This window comes from Phodopus roborovskii, unplaced genomic scaffold (genome assembly GCF_943737965.1).
Source record: "Phodopus roborovskii unplaced genomic scaffold, PHOROB, whole genome shotgun sequence".
NCBI classification, from domain to species: Eukaryota; Metazoa; Chordata; class Mammalia; order Rodentia; family Cricetidae; genus Phodopus; species Phodopus roborovskii.
This window is the reverse complement of record NW_026126418.1, coordinates 70,920,859-70,935,039: the sequence shown is the minus strand read 5'-3', so window position 1 is coordinate 70,935,039 and position 14,181 is coordinate 70,920,859. Positions and strand designations below refer to the sequence as shown.

General features: G+C 43.2%; 1 protein-coding gene and 1 non-coding gene across 8 annotated transcripts in view; one reads left to right on the top strand and one right to left on the bottom strand.

Annotated features, from left to right (window-relative positions):
* Positions 1–2,523: 2,523 nt before the first annotated feature.
* On the top strand, positions 2,524–2,630 carry LOC127222895 (U6 spliceosomal RNA). The gene has a single exon (XR_007834581.1). It is a non-coding gene; the product is annotated as a U6 spliceosomal RNA (small nuclear RNA).
* Positions 2,631–2,882: 252 nt separating this feature from the next.
* The window catches only part of Odf2 (outer dense fiber of sperm tails 2), a 42,342-nt gene continuing 31,043 nt past the window's right edge, over positions 2,883–14,181 (bottom strand). For all 7 annotated transcript variants that reach the window (XM_051185045.1, XM_051185049.1, XM_051185043.1 and 4 more), the window contains 4 exons: positions 13,308–13,408; positions 10,952–11,114; positions 10,443–10,568; positions 2,883–3,636 (listed from right to left, as the gene is read on the bottom strand). In XM_051185045.1, the coding sequence (XP_051041002.1) occupies positions 3,445–3,636; positions 10,443–10,568; positions 10,952–11,114; positions 13,308–13,408 (582 nt within the window). In that variant the 3' untranslated portion in view covers positions 2,883–3,444. The remainder of the gene's footprint in view (positions 3,637–10,442; positions 10,569–10,951; positions 11,115–13,307; positions 13,409–14,181) is intronic.

Sequence of the window (14,181 nt, the reverse complement as noted above, 5' to 3'; positions counted from 1 at the left end):
GATCAGGTTGGTCTACATAATGATTTCCAGGTCATCCAGATGCTATATGGTAGGATCCTGTCTCAAAGAATATATTTGTTTTCAACATGTGTGTAAAGGTACACATGAGTGTTGTGGAATAACCTTTTTGTACACTGCCCTAAGGTGCCTTCTGATTTGGTTTAATAAAGAGCTGAATGGCCAATAGCAAGGCAGGAGATGAGCAGGATTCCCAAGAAGAGAAATGAATTCAGGAAGAATCTGAGGCATGTGGATTTTCTCCAGCCAGACATGGAGGAGTTGGACATACAGTATGGAGAAGAGGTAATGAGCCATGGGACAGAATGTAGATTAATAGAAACAGGTTAAAAGAGCTTGTTGTGAAAAAGCCCAAGCTAAGGCCAAGTATTAGGAAGTCTGTTTATTTGGGAACTGGAAGTCCAAAGAAAATCTGACCACATTTGAGTGTAGGGGCCTTCTAAGGCCAGAGTAATAGAAGGTCCCAGTAGTTGATGTGAGTTTCTGGAGGTTGTGAATTGCTTCCTGATGAGGGCCAGAACAGTATGTCTCCAGGCCACTTGATAAATTCAAGGTCCTCTGCTAGAGCAGCAAGAGGGGTTTTGCTTTGTAATTTTTGCCTCAAGACAACCAGAACAAGGGCTCTTAACCATTGAAATATCTCTCTAGCCTCAATCTCTGGAGTTTTAGACTTGGGTTAGAGTGGCTGAGATGGGTTAGAGTGGCTGAGATGCTGTACTAATTTGAATGAGAATTGCCCCCATAGGCATGACTAGGTCCCCTGTTGGTGGAATGGTTTGGGAAGAATCAGATGTCACTGGGGCAGGCCTGGAGCTTTTTAAAGTCTCCTGTGGTTCCTAGTGTTCCCTCTCTGCCTTGGGGGTGAGGATCTACATGTTACCTCTCTGCTATTTAGTCCACAATTATGAACTCTAACCCTCTGAATCAATTGGCCAAATTAAACACTTTTTGTGGTGATATATTATTTATGATTTATTAAAGCTTGCCTAAGGATTCAGAAAGCAATGTCAGCCTGAAGCTATAGAGATCAGGCAGTGGTAGCGTATACCTTTAATCTCAGGATTCATGAGACAACGGCAGATGGATCTCTTGAGTTCAAGGCCACCCAGGGCTACAAAAGATTGAATCAGTCTTTTATTTTTCATGCTACATTCTTTCATAAGTTGCCTTGGTCTTTTTGCTTTATTCTAGCAATAGAAATACAAGAGAAAAGTCAAGCCTAGAAATAAGATCAATGGTTCTTTGTTTTAAGTGATCTCTCTGAAGAACATGCTTTGTTTTGTATCATTTGTAGGCTTTGGTTGGTGATGGTGGTGATGGGAAAGGGATCCTGCAAATCAAACCTCGGCCCTTGGGTTGTTAAGAGCACTTGCTGCTCTTACAGAAGACTTGGGTTCAATTCCTGCACTCATGGTGGTTCTCAACCATCCATACCTCCAGTATCAGGAACTCTGACGCTCTCTTCTCACCTCAGAGAGCACCAACAACATAGTTACACAGCATATATACACACACATAAGCTGTTTACACATAAAATACATGAGTCCAACTTAAAAATTAACCAAAAGCAAAACCATACGTTCTTGCGCATGTGCACATACTAAGCACATACTCCATACCATTCTTTCAAATACTAGAAAATATAAAATGGCCCAACATCTGATCATGTAGAAAGCAGATAGCATTTAACACAAATATAGGCGCATCCCACACCTGTCTATCCTGTTAAGGTGATCCTTCCCAAACCCTGAATAGTAATGCCTGACAAAGTGCCTTGCCTTCATCTATCAGATGGCTTATAGACCTGGCTGTCCTCAAATTCACAAAGATCAGCCTGCCTCTGCCTCAGGAGTGCTGGGATTAAAAGCGAGCACCAACACCACCTAATTCATATGCATTTTATTAAATATTATTCAGACATAGTCTCATGTAACCCAGGCTGACTTCAACTCACACTGTAGCTGTGGAGAACACTGAACTCTTAGCCTCCACCTCCCAAGTCTTCAGATGACAGGTATGCACTACCACACTCAACTAAATCTTTTTTTTTTTTTTTTTTTTTTTTTTTTTTGTTTCTTTCAAGATAAGGTTTCTCTGTGTGGCCCTGGCTGACTTGGAACTCACTCTGTAGATCAAACTGGCCTGGAACTCATAGAGATCTGCCTGCCCCTCCCAAGTGCTGGGATTAAAGTTGTATGGCACCACCCAACAAAAACAACTTTTTTTTTTTCAAGCTAAATCTTTTTTAAAGGAGAGAATGATAAAGGAAAGCAAAGGAGTTTTAAATAACTGATTATAAAAACTTTATTTCCAGTAAAATCACACAAAAATTTCAAAAATAAGTGAATTCCAGAGATACAAAGAGAAAAGAAAAGCAACGAGATAGACATTAGCTTCTGTGAAGTGGCTGGGGACAAGTGGCCTGTAGGAAAGGCAGACATGGGAGGTTTCCATTGGCACTGCAGAAAACAGCAATTCCTGCCCTACACCAAGAAGAAAAAAGTAGCGCTCATTTCAGCAGCACATATAGTAACAGAAGAACAATACAGAGAAGATTAGCATGGTGTCTGCTCAAGGGTAACACAAAAATTCCTGAAGTAGTGCATATTTTCTATGCCGTTAAGAGGTGGTGAATTAAAGTTTGTTTTTTTTTTTTTTTTTTCTTTTTCTAATTAAAGTGTAAACAGCACCGTGGAAACAGAACACATTGATATAAGCACACTGGCCAGTGTTAGCTTTATGCTGCAACAATTCATAGTTCACTGGTGTAGCTGTGACTACTCCATTTCATGATGTTTGTAGCTACAAACTCCAAAGGAGCAAAGGGAGCTGTGACCATTAATCACTCCAGAAGATGTTACACCCTTATATTCTGATAAAAGCAGAGACTCACTCAGTTACTAATTTATCTGATTTCACTATTTCTTGATACAAATAAAGTTTTGGGGTTTTTTTAGTAAAAATAAAACAAATTAAAAAAAAAAAAAAAAGGATAGGGTGATTTAGGTGTATCACGGTCCAAGAGGACTCCTGCTACTTCAGCTCAGAGAAACCCAAGCCATGGATGCAGGGAAAATGAGGGCTGGAAGGAGACTGCAGGGAAAGTCCATCCTGCATTCCCTGAGGAAAGGAAACAGACTCTGCAAAATCACAAGGATTTTAAAATCTGGTACCTAATGTAACAAATATAAGGCCCATGAAGACCATTTCAAATCCCACCAGGCTCACAGACAAGGAAAGAGAACTATGTTCTTCCTGATTCATCCCCAGCTGCTCTGGGGGGCTTTCCTGGGATTAGGAGTGGAGAAACAGACCCTGAGCACATTTGATCACTAGAAGAGAAAGCCAGTGGGCTTGCCAGCTACAGGATGGCAACTCCTCAGTTCCTGGCATCAGGCAAGGGCTTTAGACCCTGGACAGGTAGCCTCAGGCTGGGGGAGACCGGGAGCGGATGGGTGAGCTCGTCAGGTAAGAGGATGTATAGGGGCCATCCCCAAATACATTGGCATAGGAGGACTTGAGAAATTGGACATAATTCTGCATGCTGCGGTTGGTGCTCTCAGACTGCTCCAAGCGGTCTTTAAGATCCTGCAGCCGGCTCTGGTATCGACGATCGGCCTAGAAGAAGAAAGAGCAGGGGTCAAGAGTAAGAAGGTAACAATGGGCAGTCGGAGACAAAGACATACACTTAGAGGTGCCAAGACCTGAGATTCAGATGGGTATTTTCCCCTTGGATGGAGGGAATTAGTTGCTTGGTTTTTTTGTTTTGTTTTATTTTACTGTTTTGAGCTAAGGCCTCACCAAGCTGCAGAGAGAACTCAGTACAAGGGCCTTGAATTAGCTCCAATTTTTCTGCTTTAACCTCCTGAGTCCTGGGATTACAGCAACATATACTGAGTCAATATAACTGGTTGAGTTTGTTTTTATTTCATTATTTGACAAAAGGTCTCACTATTTAGGTGGTTCCAAGGAACCCAATGCCTTCATATGGCCTCCAGAGAGAACTTACACTTACACACACACACACACACACACACACACACACCTTTAAAGAAGCTATTTGGGAATAAAGCTAAGAGTGGTACTACTGGGTTATACTTTTTCCCACTAAAGCTCCATCCTTGTTGTACAGGTTTACATTCCTATCAGCAACGTCTAAGGGCTGAAGGGCTGCTCTTCCCCTACATCCTCTGCAACACATGTTATTATTTGTGTCCTCATTTATTTTTAAGCACGGACTCATGTAGCCCAAGCTGGCCTCAAATCTGCTCTGTAGCTGAGGATGGTGTTGAAGTCTCCACATGCTGAGGTTACAAGCATTACCACCCTGCCTGATTTGTTTTTCTGTTTTTATTTCTGTTTTTTTGAGACAGGGTCTCTCTGTGTTTTGGAGGCTGTTCTGGATAGCACTTATAGACCAGGCTGGTCTGCCTGCCTCTGTCTCCCGAGTGTGAGTGCTGGGATTAAAGGTGTGCACCACTACTGTCTGCCTAAAAGTTAAAAAAACAAAAAACAAAAACATTTATTTGTGTATGTATAAGTGGTTGTCTCAAAATTTCACCATGTGGATGGATTCTGAGGCTTAGTGGAAAGTGCTTTATTCACTGAACTATTTCTCCAGTTTTTTAATATAAAAGGTATATTGAGCTGGGGGTAGTAACAAACACCACTAATCCCAGCACTCAGGAGGCAAATCAAGGCAGATCTCTATGAGTTTGAAACCACCCTGGTCTGCATAAACAGTCCTAGGCCAGTCAAGGCTCCATAGTGTGACCCTGTTTTAAAAACAAAGCCAGTGGAAGTGGTATATGAGTTTAAGGCCAGCACTAGGGAGACAGAGGTAGGTGGAGCTCAGTGAGTGGGAGCGTGTTCTAGGACAGCTAGGACTGCCCTGTCTCAGATAACCAACCAACCAACAAAACAAAACAACCCCTCCCTCCCCCCAAACCAACCAAACAAAAAACCTAGGGGAAATAACTCAGGTTCTTTCCATTTAGGACAGTGTCAGCTTTAGGTTTGTCAACAAACACTTTATTATGTTGAAGTATTGTCCTTCTATCACACGTTTGCACAGGGCTTCTATCATGAAGGATGCTGAAGGTCTTTCCCGAATTAACATCTTTCCCGAATTAACATGACCATGTGACTTGTCCTTAAGTCTAAGTATGTTCTGTTACACTTGCTGACCTGCATGGGCTAAACTAACCTCACATCCCTGCAATGAAACCAACTTGATTGTAGCTTGTAATGTTTTGAATATGGTCTTTACCTCTACTTCTAAGAATATGGAGGCCTTTTAAATCTATGTTCATGAAAGGAACTGCTTTCTAGCTGTCTTTTTTCATTGTGTCTGTGTGGTTCTGGTTTTGTTATCAAGAGAATGTTGGCTTGGTAGTATATGTTAGTAGTGTATGTATACTGTTTGTTACTGGAGAGATGGCTTAGTGGTTAAGAGCACTACTTGCTCTTCTAGAGGACCCAGGGTCAATGGCAGCTCACAGGTGTCTGTAATTCCAGTTCCAGGGGATCTGACACCTTCACATGACATACATGCAGGCAAAACACCAATGGACTTAAAGTAAGTCCCGTGTCCCCCCCCCCCCCCCCCCCGGCTATCCTGAAACCCAATTTGTAAACCAGGCTGGCCTTGTACTCACAGAGATCTGCCTGCTTCTGCCTCCCAGGTGCTGGTATTAAAAGTATATGCCACCCTGCATGGCTCCTAAAAAATAAATTCTTTTTTTCTAGTATTTATTTTATATGTATATAGTGCTCTATCTTCATGTGCACTTACAGGCCAGAAGAGGGCATCAGATCCCACTATAGATGGCTATGAGCCATCATGTGGTTGCTGGGAACTGAATTCAGGTCCTCTGGAAGAGCACCTAGTGCTCTTAACTCTTGAGCCTTTTCTCCAGCCCCTAAAAATAAAATTTTAAGAACAAAACAAAAGGGCTGGAGAGATGGCTCAGTGGTGAAGAGCACTGGGTGTTCTTCCAGAGTACCCAGGTTCAATGTCCAGCACCCACATGGCAGCTCACAACTGTCTGTAATTTTAGTTCCAAGGGATCCAACACCCTCACATGAACAGGAGAGACGTCACTGCACATAAAAAAAAAAAAAAAAAAAAATACATCTTAAAAAATAGTAAATTAAGCTAGGTGGTGGTGGCACACACCTTTGATCCCAGCACTCGGGAGGCAGAGGCAAGGCAGATCTCTGTGAGTTTGAGACCAGCCTGGTCTACAAGAGCTAGTTCCAGGACAGCCTCCAAAATCACAGAGAAACCCTGTCTCAAAATAAAATAAAATAAATTAAAAAAAAAAAAAAAAAGACAGCAAACCAGGTGTGGTGGCATACACCTTTAATCCTAGCACTGGAGATGCAGAGGCAAACAGATTGGATTTACAAAGAGTTCCAGGACACCTAGGACTTCATACAGGGACCCTGTCTCTTAAAAAAAAAGTTTGGTAGAGTTGAACAGTGAATCATGCATCTATCTGATCCTGGGCTTTTCTTTGTTGGGAGACTTGATTTTTTTTTTTTTTTTTTTTTCCTCAGATAGGTTCTCACTGAGACAAGTACTCAGGCCTGGCTGCTCTCAAACCATGTAGACCAAGCCAGCCTTGGGTTAAAAGATTTGCCTGACTCGGCCTCACAATTGCTGGGATGCTCCATGCCGTACTTTTTGGGAGAAGTTTTCAGAGATAGACTTACTTACCATAGCCTAGCCAGGATGAACGTCTGATTCTCTGATTACTGTTTCGCTATTTATTTTCAGTTTATGTGTTTTGTCTGCATGTATATCGGTGTACCATATACATACCTGTTGCCCTTGGACTCACAAAAGGGCACTATATCTCCTGGGAGTGGAGGGACAGTTGTGAGCTGCCGTATGGATGCTGGAAATGGAACTGGAGTCTTGCTCTGCAAGAGCAGCCAGTGCCCTTACACAGCTACGTCATCTTCACTGGCCCCTTGTCCTACTGTTTCCACCTCTGGGACACTATAATTCTAAGTGTGTACCACCATGTCCAGCATATGCAGTGCTTGAGACTTTAAGCTTTGTTATTGTTGGCAAGCACCCTAACCACTGAGCCACAATCCCCAGACTGGGAGTGGGATGTTAAAAGTACCCACTGTTATCCAGGATCCACATGATTTGTGCTGTCATCTTATGAAATCAGAAGCCCCAACATTTGGCACATATGTAACTGTTTAATCTTGTTTTTAGTTTGTTTGAGTCAGGGCTTTTTTTTGTGTGTGTGTGTGTGTGTGTGTGTGTGTGTAGCCTTGGCTGTCTTGGAATTTGCTCTGTAGACCAGGCTGGCCTTGATCTGTCACCTCTACCTCCTGAGTACTGAGATTAAAGGCATGGGCCATCACATCTGGCTTATTACATCTTCTTGCTTAATTATTCCTTTAATTTGGAGTGACCTTTTGAACCTTATCATTTTGGCTTGAAGTTTATTTCTCAGACATCAGCTTGTTTTGGGCTTTCATTAGCACAGCAAATTGGTTCCCATCCTTTGCATCTGTCTGTGTCTACCAGTGAGGCCAACACATATTGAATTTGGATACATATTGTTGGGTTGTAGTTTTTTAGCCCAGCCTGTCTATTTCATGGGTAAACTGAAGCCATCTATATTTAAGGCTATTATTTATCAAGTCTAGTAATTTTGTTGGTTGCTTTTTATGGTTGGTTGGATTATCTTTTGGGTTTTACATTCTCCTCTATTAATATTAGTGGTTTGTTTATTTACTGTGTGGGACATACCACAATCCTTCTGAGTCCTCTTGTGAATTTTATAATGGCTCTATATTCTCCTGATTGAGACTTTCTTCCCTGTGTATTCTTCCTTTAAGTATCTACTGCAGTGCATGGAAATCATGAGCTGTCTTAGTTTGTGTTTATCTTGAAGTTTAATTGTACTTTAGACCATTTTAAAAGGTACTTTTGATAAAATAGCAATTTTGATTGGCAACTGATGGGAGATGTCATACTGTAAATATGGGTTAATGAATAAAGCACTGTTGGCAAATAGGAAGGCAAGATAGACGGGACTAAGAGACAAGGAGGATTCTGGGATATGTAGTAGAGGAGAGTCAAGATGTAGAGTCTTAAGAAGTCCAGACCCTTTCTCCAGCAAGATAAGACCATGTGGAAACACTTAGATGAATAGAAATGGGTTAATATTTAAGACAAAGCTAGCCAATAAGAAATGCTAGTAACAGACCAACAGCTTTATATCTAATACAGCGTCTCTGTGTGTTAGGGGCTCGTGTGGCAGTGGAACCAGGCTGGCAGGAAAACTGCTTATAACAGCTAACCTGTTTTTTTTTTTTTGTGTGTGTGTGTGTGTGTGTATGTGTGTGTAGCTGAAAGTTCTGCTGTTTAATTTTACAGCATTTGCCTTTGTGGGGTGCTACTTTTTCTCTTACAGCCTTTTAAAGTTTTATTTTTATGATTTGTGTGTGTGTGAGTGGGGTATATACACATAAATGCAGTGACTGATGAGGCCAGAGGTGTAGCATCCTCTGGAGCTGGAGTCACTAGCAGCTGTGAGCCACCTGACAGGGGTGCTGGTCCTCTACAGTCTCCACCTGTGAGCATCTTCCCAGCCCATTCTTTAATGTTAATGTATCTTCCTTCACTTTGACAGTGAGTTTAACATGTCTTGGAGAGGTTGTTCTGGGGTCTCATAGATTAGTTGCTGTAAATGTCTCATGTGTTTGTGTCTTTCATCAACTATATTCTCTATGACTTTATTGTTCTTGGCTCCTTCTGACAGTTCTTAGATGGTATCTCAGAGTTCTCTGATACTGTGATCATGTTTGGGTTTTCTGTTTTTTTTTTTTTTTTTTTAGTTTTTCTAAACAGGGTTTCTCTGTAGACCAGGTTGACCTCGAACTCACTGAGATTGGCCTGCCTTGCCTCCTAACTGCTGGGATTAAAGGTGTGCGCCACCACTGCCTGAGTTTTGGGGGTTTTTTTTGTTTTTGTTTTTGGTTTTTTTTTTTTTTTTTGGAGGCAGGTTTTCTTTCTCTATTATATAGTCTTGGCTGTCCTGACACTCCCTTATTTAGACCAGGCTGGCATCAAATTCAGACATCCACCTGCTTCCCAAGTTGGGGAAATAAAGGCATGAATCTTTGTGCCTGTCTGCTTGGGTTTTTTTCTTGCTGACTCCTGAATATGATCTTTTGTTAACAATGTTCTTCTCCATTCCTGGTACTCTTTCATCTGTTTAGCTCAGTCTGTTGATGATGCTCTCTCCTATTTTCTAATTCATTTCCAGCATTTCTGTTTTTTTCCATAACCACAATTTCCTTTCTGAATTTTTCATCCATGTTTCTTCCTCATCCATATTTTTCAGATTCCAGACTTATTTGTATCCTATTTTAGGTCACTGATCATTTTTACCATTTTGAGATTTTCATCTGGCATATCACCTACTTCATTCTATGAGGTTCAGTAGTTAAAGAGTTAATATTCTTTTGGAGAGCCATGCTGCCTTTATTTTCATGTCTGCACAGGCACACAAAGGAAAAAAGTGGGCACCAAACCCCTCAGAATTAGAGTTACAAGCATTTGTGAAATGCCTGGCTTATTTATAATAAATATGCCTGGATGCTGGGATACAAACTCCAGTTCTCATGATCAAACAGCAAGCATCTTTAACCAATGTTCACAACTGCTGAGCCAGCTCTCTCCAGGGCCCATGGGGAGTCTTCTTATTGAATGGCCTACTCTTGAAAGCTCACCCTAGAGGACCTATCACTAGAGGAGGAGCTTTTTTTGCTTATTTTGGCTCTCTCTTACTTACATGGAAGCAGCTTCTAGCCCACCATTTTACCACTAACAGACATTTGGTAATCTCACAAGTCTTTTGGATATGCTAAAAACTGTTCATCTGTGTAATATGTTTATAGATATAAATGAAATCTTATAATTCTGATTTTAAGAAGGGATGTAACACTGGCTGGAGAGATGGCTCAACGGTTGAGAGCACTGACTACTCTTCCAGAGGACCTGAGTTCAACTTCCAGCATCCACATGACAGCCCACAACTATCTGTAACTCCAAGATTGGACACCTTTACACAGACATACATGCAGACAAACACCAATGCACACAAAATAAAAAATAAATTAAAAATGTTAAAAAAAAAAAAAAAAAAAAAAAAAAAAAAAAAGATGGGATGTAACAGGAGCCATAGCTCAGTGGTATCAGCTTGGCTAATACAGTCAAGGCCCTGTGTTCAATCTTCAGTACTAAAAAAGGGGAGGGAGGTCTACCCAGAATATCCTCATAGGGTGGGGCAAGAGGACTGGGAGACAGTAACCTAAGTGAGAATCACGAAAATACCAGTAGACAGTTTTGCCTGCAGCCCAAGGAAGCCCTGCCCACTAGCCCAACTCACATCATCACGAGTCCGCCGCAGCTGGCCAAGTTCTGTCTTGGTCCTGCTTAGCTGGGTCTCAAGGTCCAGGATTTTGCTCTGGGCTGCTCTCTCCTTGGAGAGTGCCTGCTCCTTGGTTTGCTCCACCTGTACACAGATAGAGGTAGGACTGCTTGAGCCTGCAGAGAGAAGGCTGGCCACTCCCACTAACTAGTCACAGCCCACTGGCGTATCGGTATGCAAAATTTTTCCTGGGGCCTTGGAACAGAAGCTAACTAGAGGGAAACTCTTACTATCCACCTTTACCTGCCCCCTTTTAGCATCCCTAAAATGTAAAAAAAGTCTTCCTGAGTCTCAAGAGGGCAAAAAGTGAATGAGCAATCATATAAAGGACTGATCCTCTACAACAGATATCCATTTCATCCTCACAATGCATTCAGCAGGAAGATACTACTGTACCCATTCTTCAGATGGGAAAGTAGGCTGAGAAAGGTTAGGACACAGAACTAGCTATGTGTACAATTACTGACCTGCCGCCTGGCATCTTCAATGGCACTCTCCAGCTGCCTTGCCAAGGACCCACACTCCCGTGTTTTCTCCTCCAGTCGCAACTGAGCCTGGTGGATTGCCTCTTCCCTCTTGGCAATCACCTGTAGGAACTCGACATTCTGGGCGCTGGTGGCCTCCAATTTCCTAGGTAAGAGCATTCCATTAGACCCTGCAATGACCTACCTGTCTTGATCCACTGCCAGGGGGCTGCTGCCTCCCCTGAGCTGGGGATCTTGTCACTTGAAGAATCTCCATGAATCTCCAAGGAGCCACAAGAAGAAACTATTTTCAGATGAGGAAGGTGGCTGCTGGACTGTGTAACTCCAACAGTGCGGAGACAGGAAAGACTGCAAGTGTAGCTGAGTGAGCACGATGCCAGCTGCATGTTGTTACACAGAGAACAGCAACCTGCAGTTCACAGATGGCCTGCCATTATCCGTCCATTCCAGGGATAAGGGAGCAGAGCCCAAAGGAAGCAAGAGACACAGGATTGAGGTCAGCAGAGCTGGCAGGTCTGTTACCAAAGCCCAGCCTGAGTCACACAGCACCGTATGTGACAGACAGGGACAGCTCAGACTACTCCACTTTATACAATGTCTCCCCTGTTCTTCCAGAACACCTTTCTCTTTTATGAACACTACAAGTCCAATTGAACCTGACTACATTTTATGGGCCAGCTAGGCATAGCAGAGGTAGAACACAGCAGGCCACCTGTTCTAGCCCCATGGCAGGCTGTACTAGCCTCTAGGGCAATTAAGAACCTAAGACCTTAATTCTTAGCCCTCTTTTGTTTTTGTTTTTAATAATTTGTTTTTATTTTATATACATTGGTATTTTGCCTGTAAGTATGTATGCCAGAATCAGATCCCTTGGAACAGGAGTTACAGATAGCTGTTCAGCTATTATATAAGTGCTGGGAATTGAATCCAGGACCTCTCTTGCTTCTCTTAACAGCTAAGCCATCTCTCCAGCCTGTTTTTATTTTGAGACAGGGTCTTATTATATAACCCAGGAAACTCTCTAGATGACAGCAATCCTCCTGCCTCAGCCTCCCAAGTATTGGGATTAGTGGTATACTACCATGCTGGGCTCCCAGTCTTCTACTTACAGGTGCTAATATGGTTCTGGAAGAGTTCCCAGCATTAGGAGCAGCTTTTGAAAATACCAGTTATGTACACCGGGGCAACTTACCACCATTCCCTGAGCTTGGTTTCCTCATAGTGAATATCTGGGTAGTTCACACCTATGAGCCTAGTACACAGGAGGCTAAGGCAAGCCACAGATAGGGACTCAATCTCAAAGAGCCAAAATACAGGGCTGGCAAAATATGGCTCAGTGGGTAACGGTGCTTACTGCCAAGCCCCATGACCTGAGTTCAATCCCCAGGACCCACATGGCGGAAGAAGAGAACAGATTCCCACAAGTTGTCCTCTGCCATTCACACCCATGCAGTGCACAAATAAATCTTAGTAAGTAAAAACAGGGTTAAAAAGATAGGGGCTAGAGAGATGGCTCAGTGGTTAAGAGCACATACTGTTCTTGCAGAGGACCCAAATTCAGTTCCTAGCACCCACAAGGCACCACACAACTGCTTATAATTCCAGCTGCAGGGGATCTGAGCCTCTGGCCTCTGTGGGCACCTGTACTCATGCACACATACTCCCAGATATCTACAAATACATAAAATTAAAATAGGTGTGGTACCAGCTGACAAACATCTACAACTAACTTATCTTTTCATCTCTAAGCAAGTGACATGCTAGATCCATTTATGAGGACCCTCTCACTGAGCATTAGCTGGTAGATTCAGCTGGTAGATTACTCCTACACTGATCCTTCCTCAGATGAGGAAACAGATTGAGAAGTTAAATGATCTACCCAAGGTCACAAGGGAGACAAATATCTGAACTGGACCCAAGGCCAGGGCTTCTGATGCCAAGCCTCCCCTATAACTGCTTTTGACAGTCTGTAAATAAGAAGAGTCATATCAGAGAAGTTGTATGAATGCCGCTCAGCAGCACACTGGTGTTCTGGATGCTTCACTCAAGGCAGGCCCTGCTGGTCTGCTTGGCCTAAGCGTGCCTTGGAGAGAATAGTGCCTACCAGTAGACAGGCCTCTATCATACAGTCGCACAGCATCCCTTCAGGCTGACGCCCCTTTCCTCTCACCACAAGGCTTACCAATGAAATGCAAGCAGCTCTTCCTTGAGTTCTGCCTAGCACCTTCCAGGGCCTTGAGTCCCTCCAATACTTTGGCACACTAAGCACAAAGCAGCTAAGCGGCAGAAAGTCTCAAGTCCTAGGAAGAGGACAGACATGGGACCAAGTGCCTCTAACCTCTCCAGTTCATCCACCTTCAGACTCAGTTGTTTATTTTCCTTCTGGGAAGCCTGCTGTTTCTCTCTCGCCATCTCCAGCTTGTCCCCCTGGTGTTCGATCTAAAATGACAGGAACGTAGACTGGTTTACGAGAGAATTTCCTATAAGAGCAACTAGTGAAGGAATTCTCCCTTCTCCCTGTGAAGTCATCCACACCCAGGAAAGCAGCATGCTGCCCTGGGCAGGCGTCCCATATTCAACCGACAACCTGGAAGAGAGAAGAGCAGGGGCAGGGCAGAGGTGCTCTCCCTCCCACACCAGGAGACCTCGGGTTAGATGCTGAAGAGCAAAACTGTGACTAGTCCCTGGATCAGGAGCCCTAAAGGCCCAGCTGGGACTGTTGGAGACACAAGGTGTTAAGAGCAACTCGTTGTACAACAAACCACTGAACTTTCCCAATTAGGTTGTTGGCACCACTGATTTCATCTCCCTCAATGGAGCAATGAAGCAAGGCAATAGGGAAGCTTTGACTCATTTAGGCCAGCAAGTTTGAGAAGTTATTTTGAGCACTGCTTTATGTGAGAGCCTCAGGTACAAGGGCTCAAGAGACCTTGAGGACATTCAAAGTCTTGAGACAATGGGTTCAAAGCCCTGTGGCTATTTAGTGTCCCTGTGACATAGGGACTCACTTGTCCCCTCTAGTTAAGTAAGTCTCACGCTGTCATTGGAGAAAATAACACATACACTGCATTAGGTTCCTGGAAGATGAAATGACAGCCTGCTGGGACGGGATAGGTGTTCAGAACAAAATAAAACAAAACAGCAGCTCTGCTTTATGGCTGCCCAAGGAAAACACTTCAGGAGTGGGGCACAGCAATGAATAACTACAATCC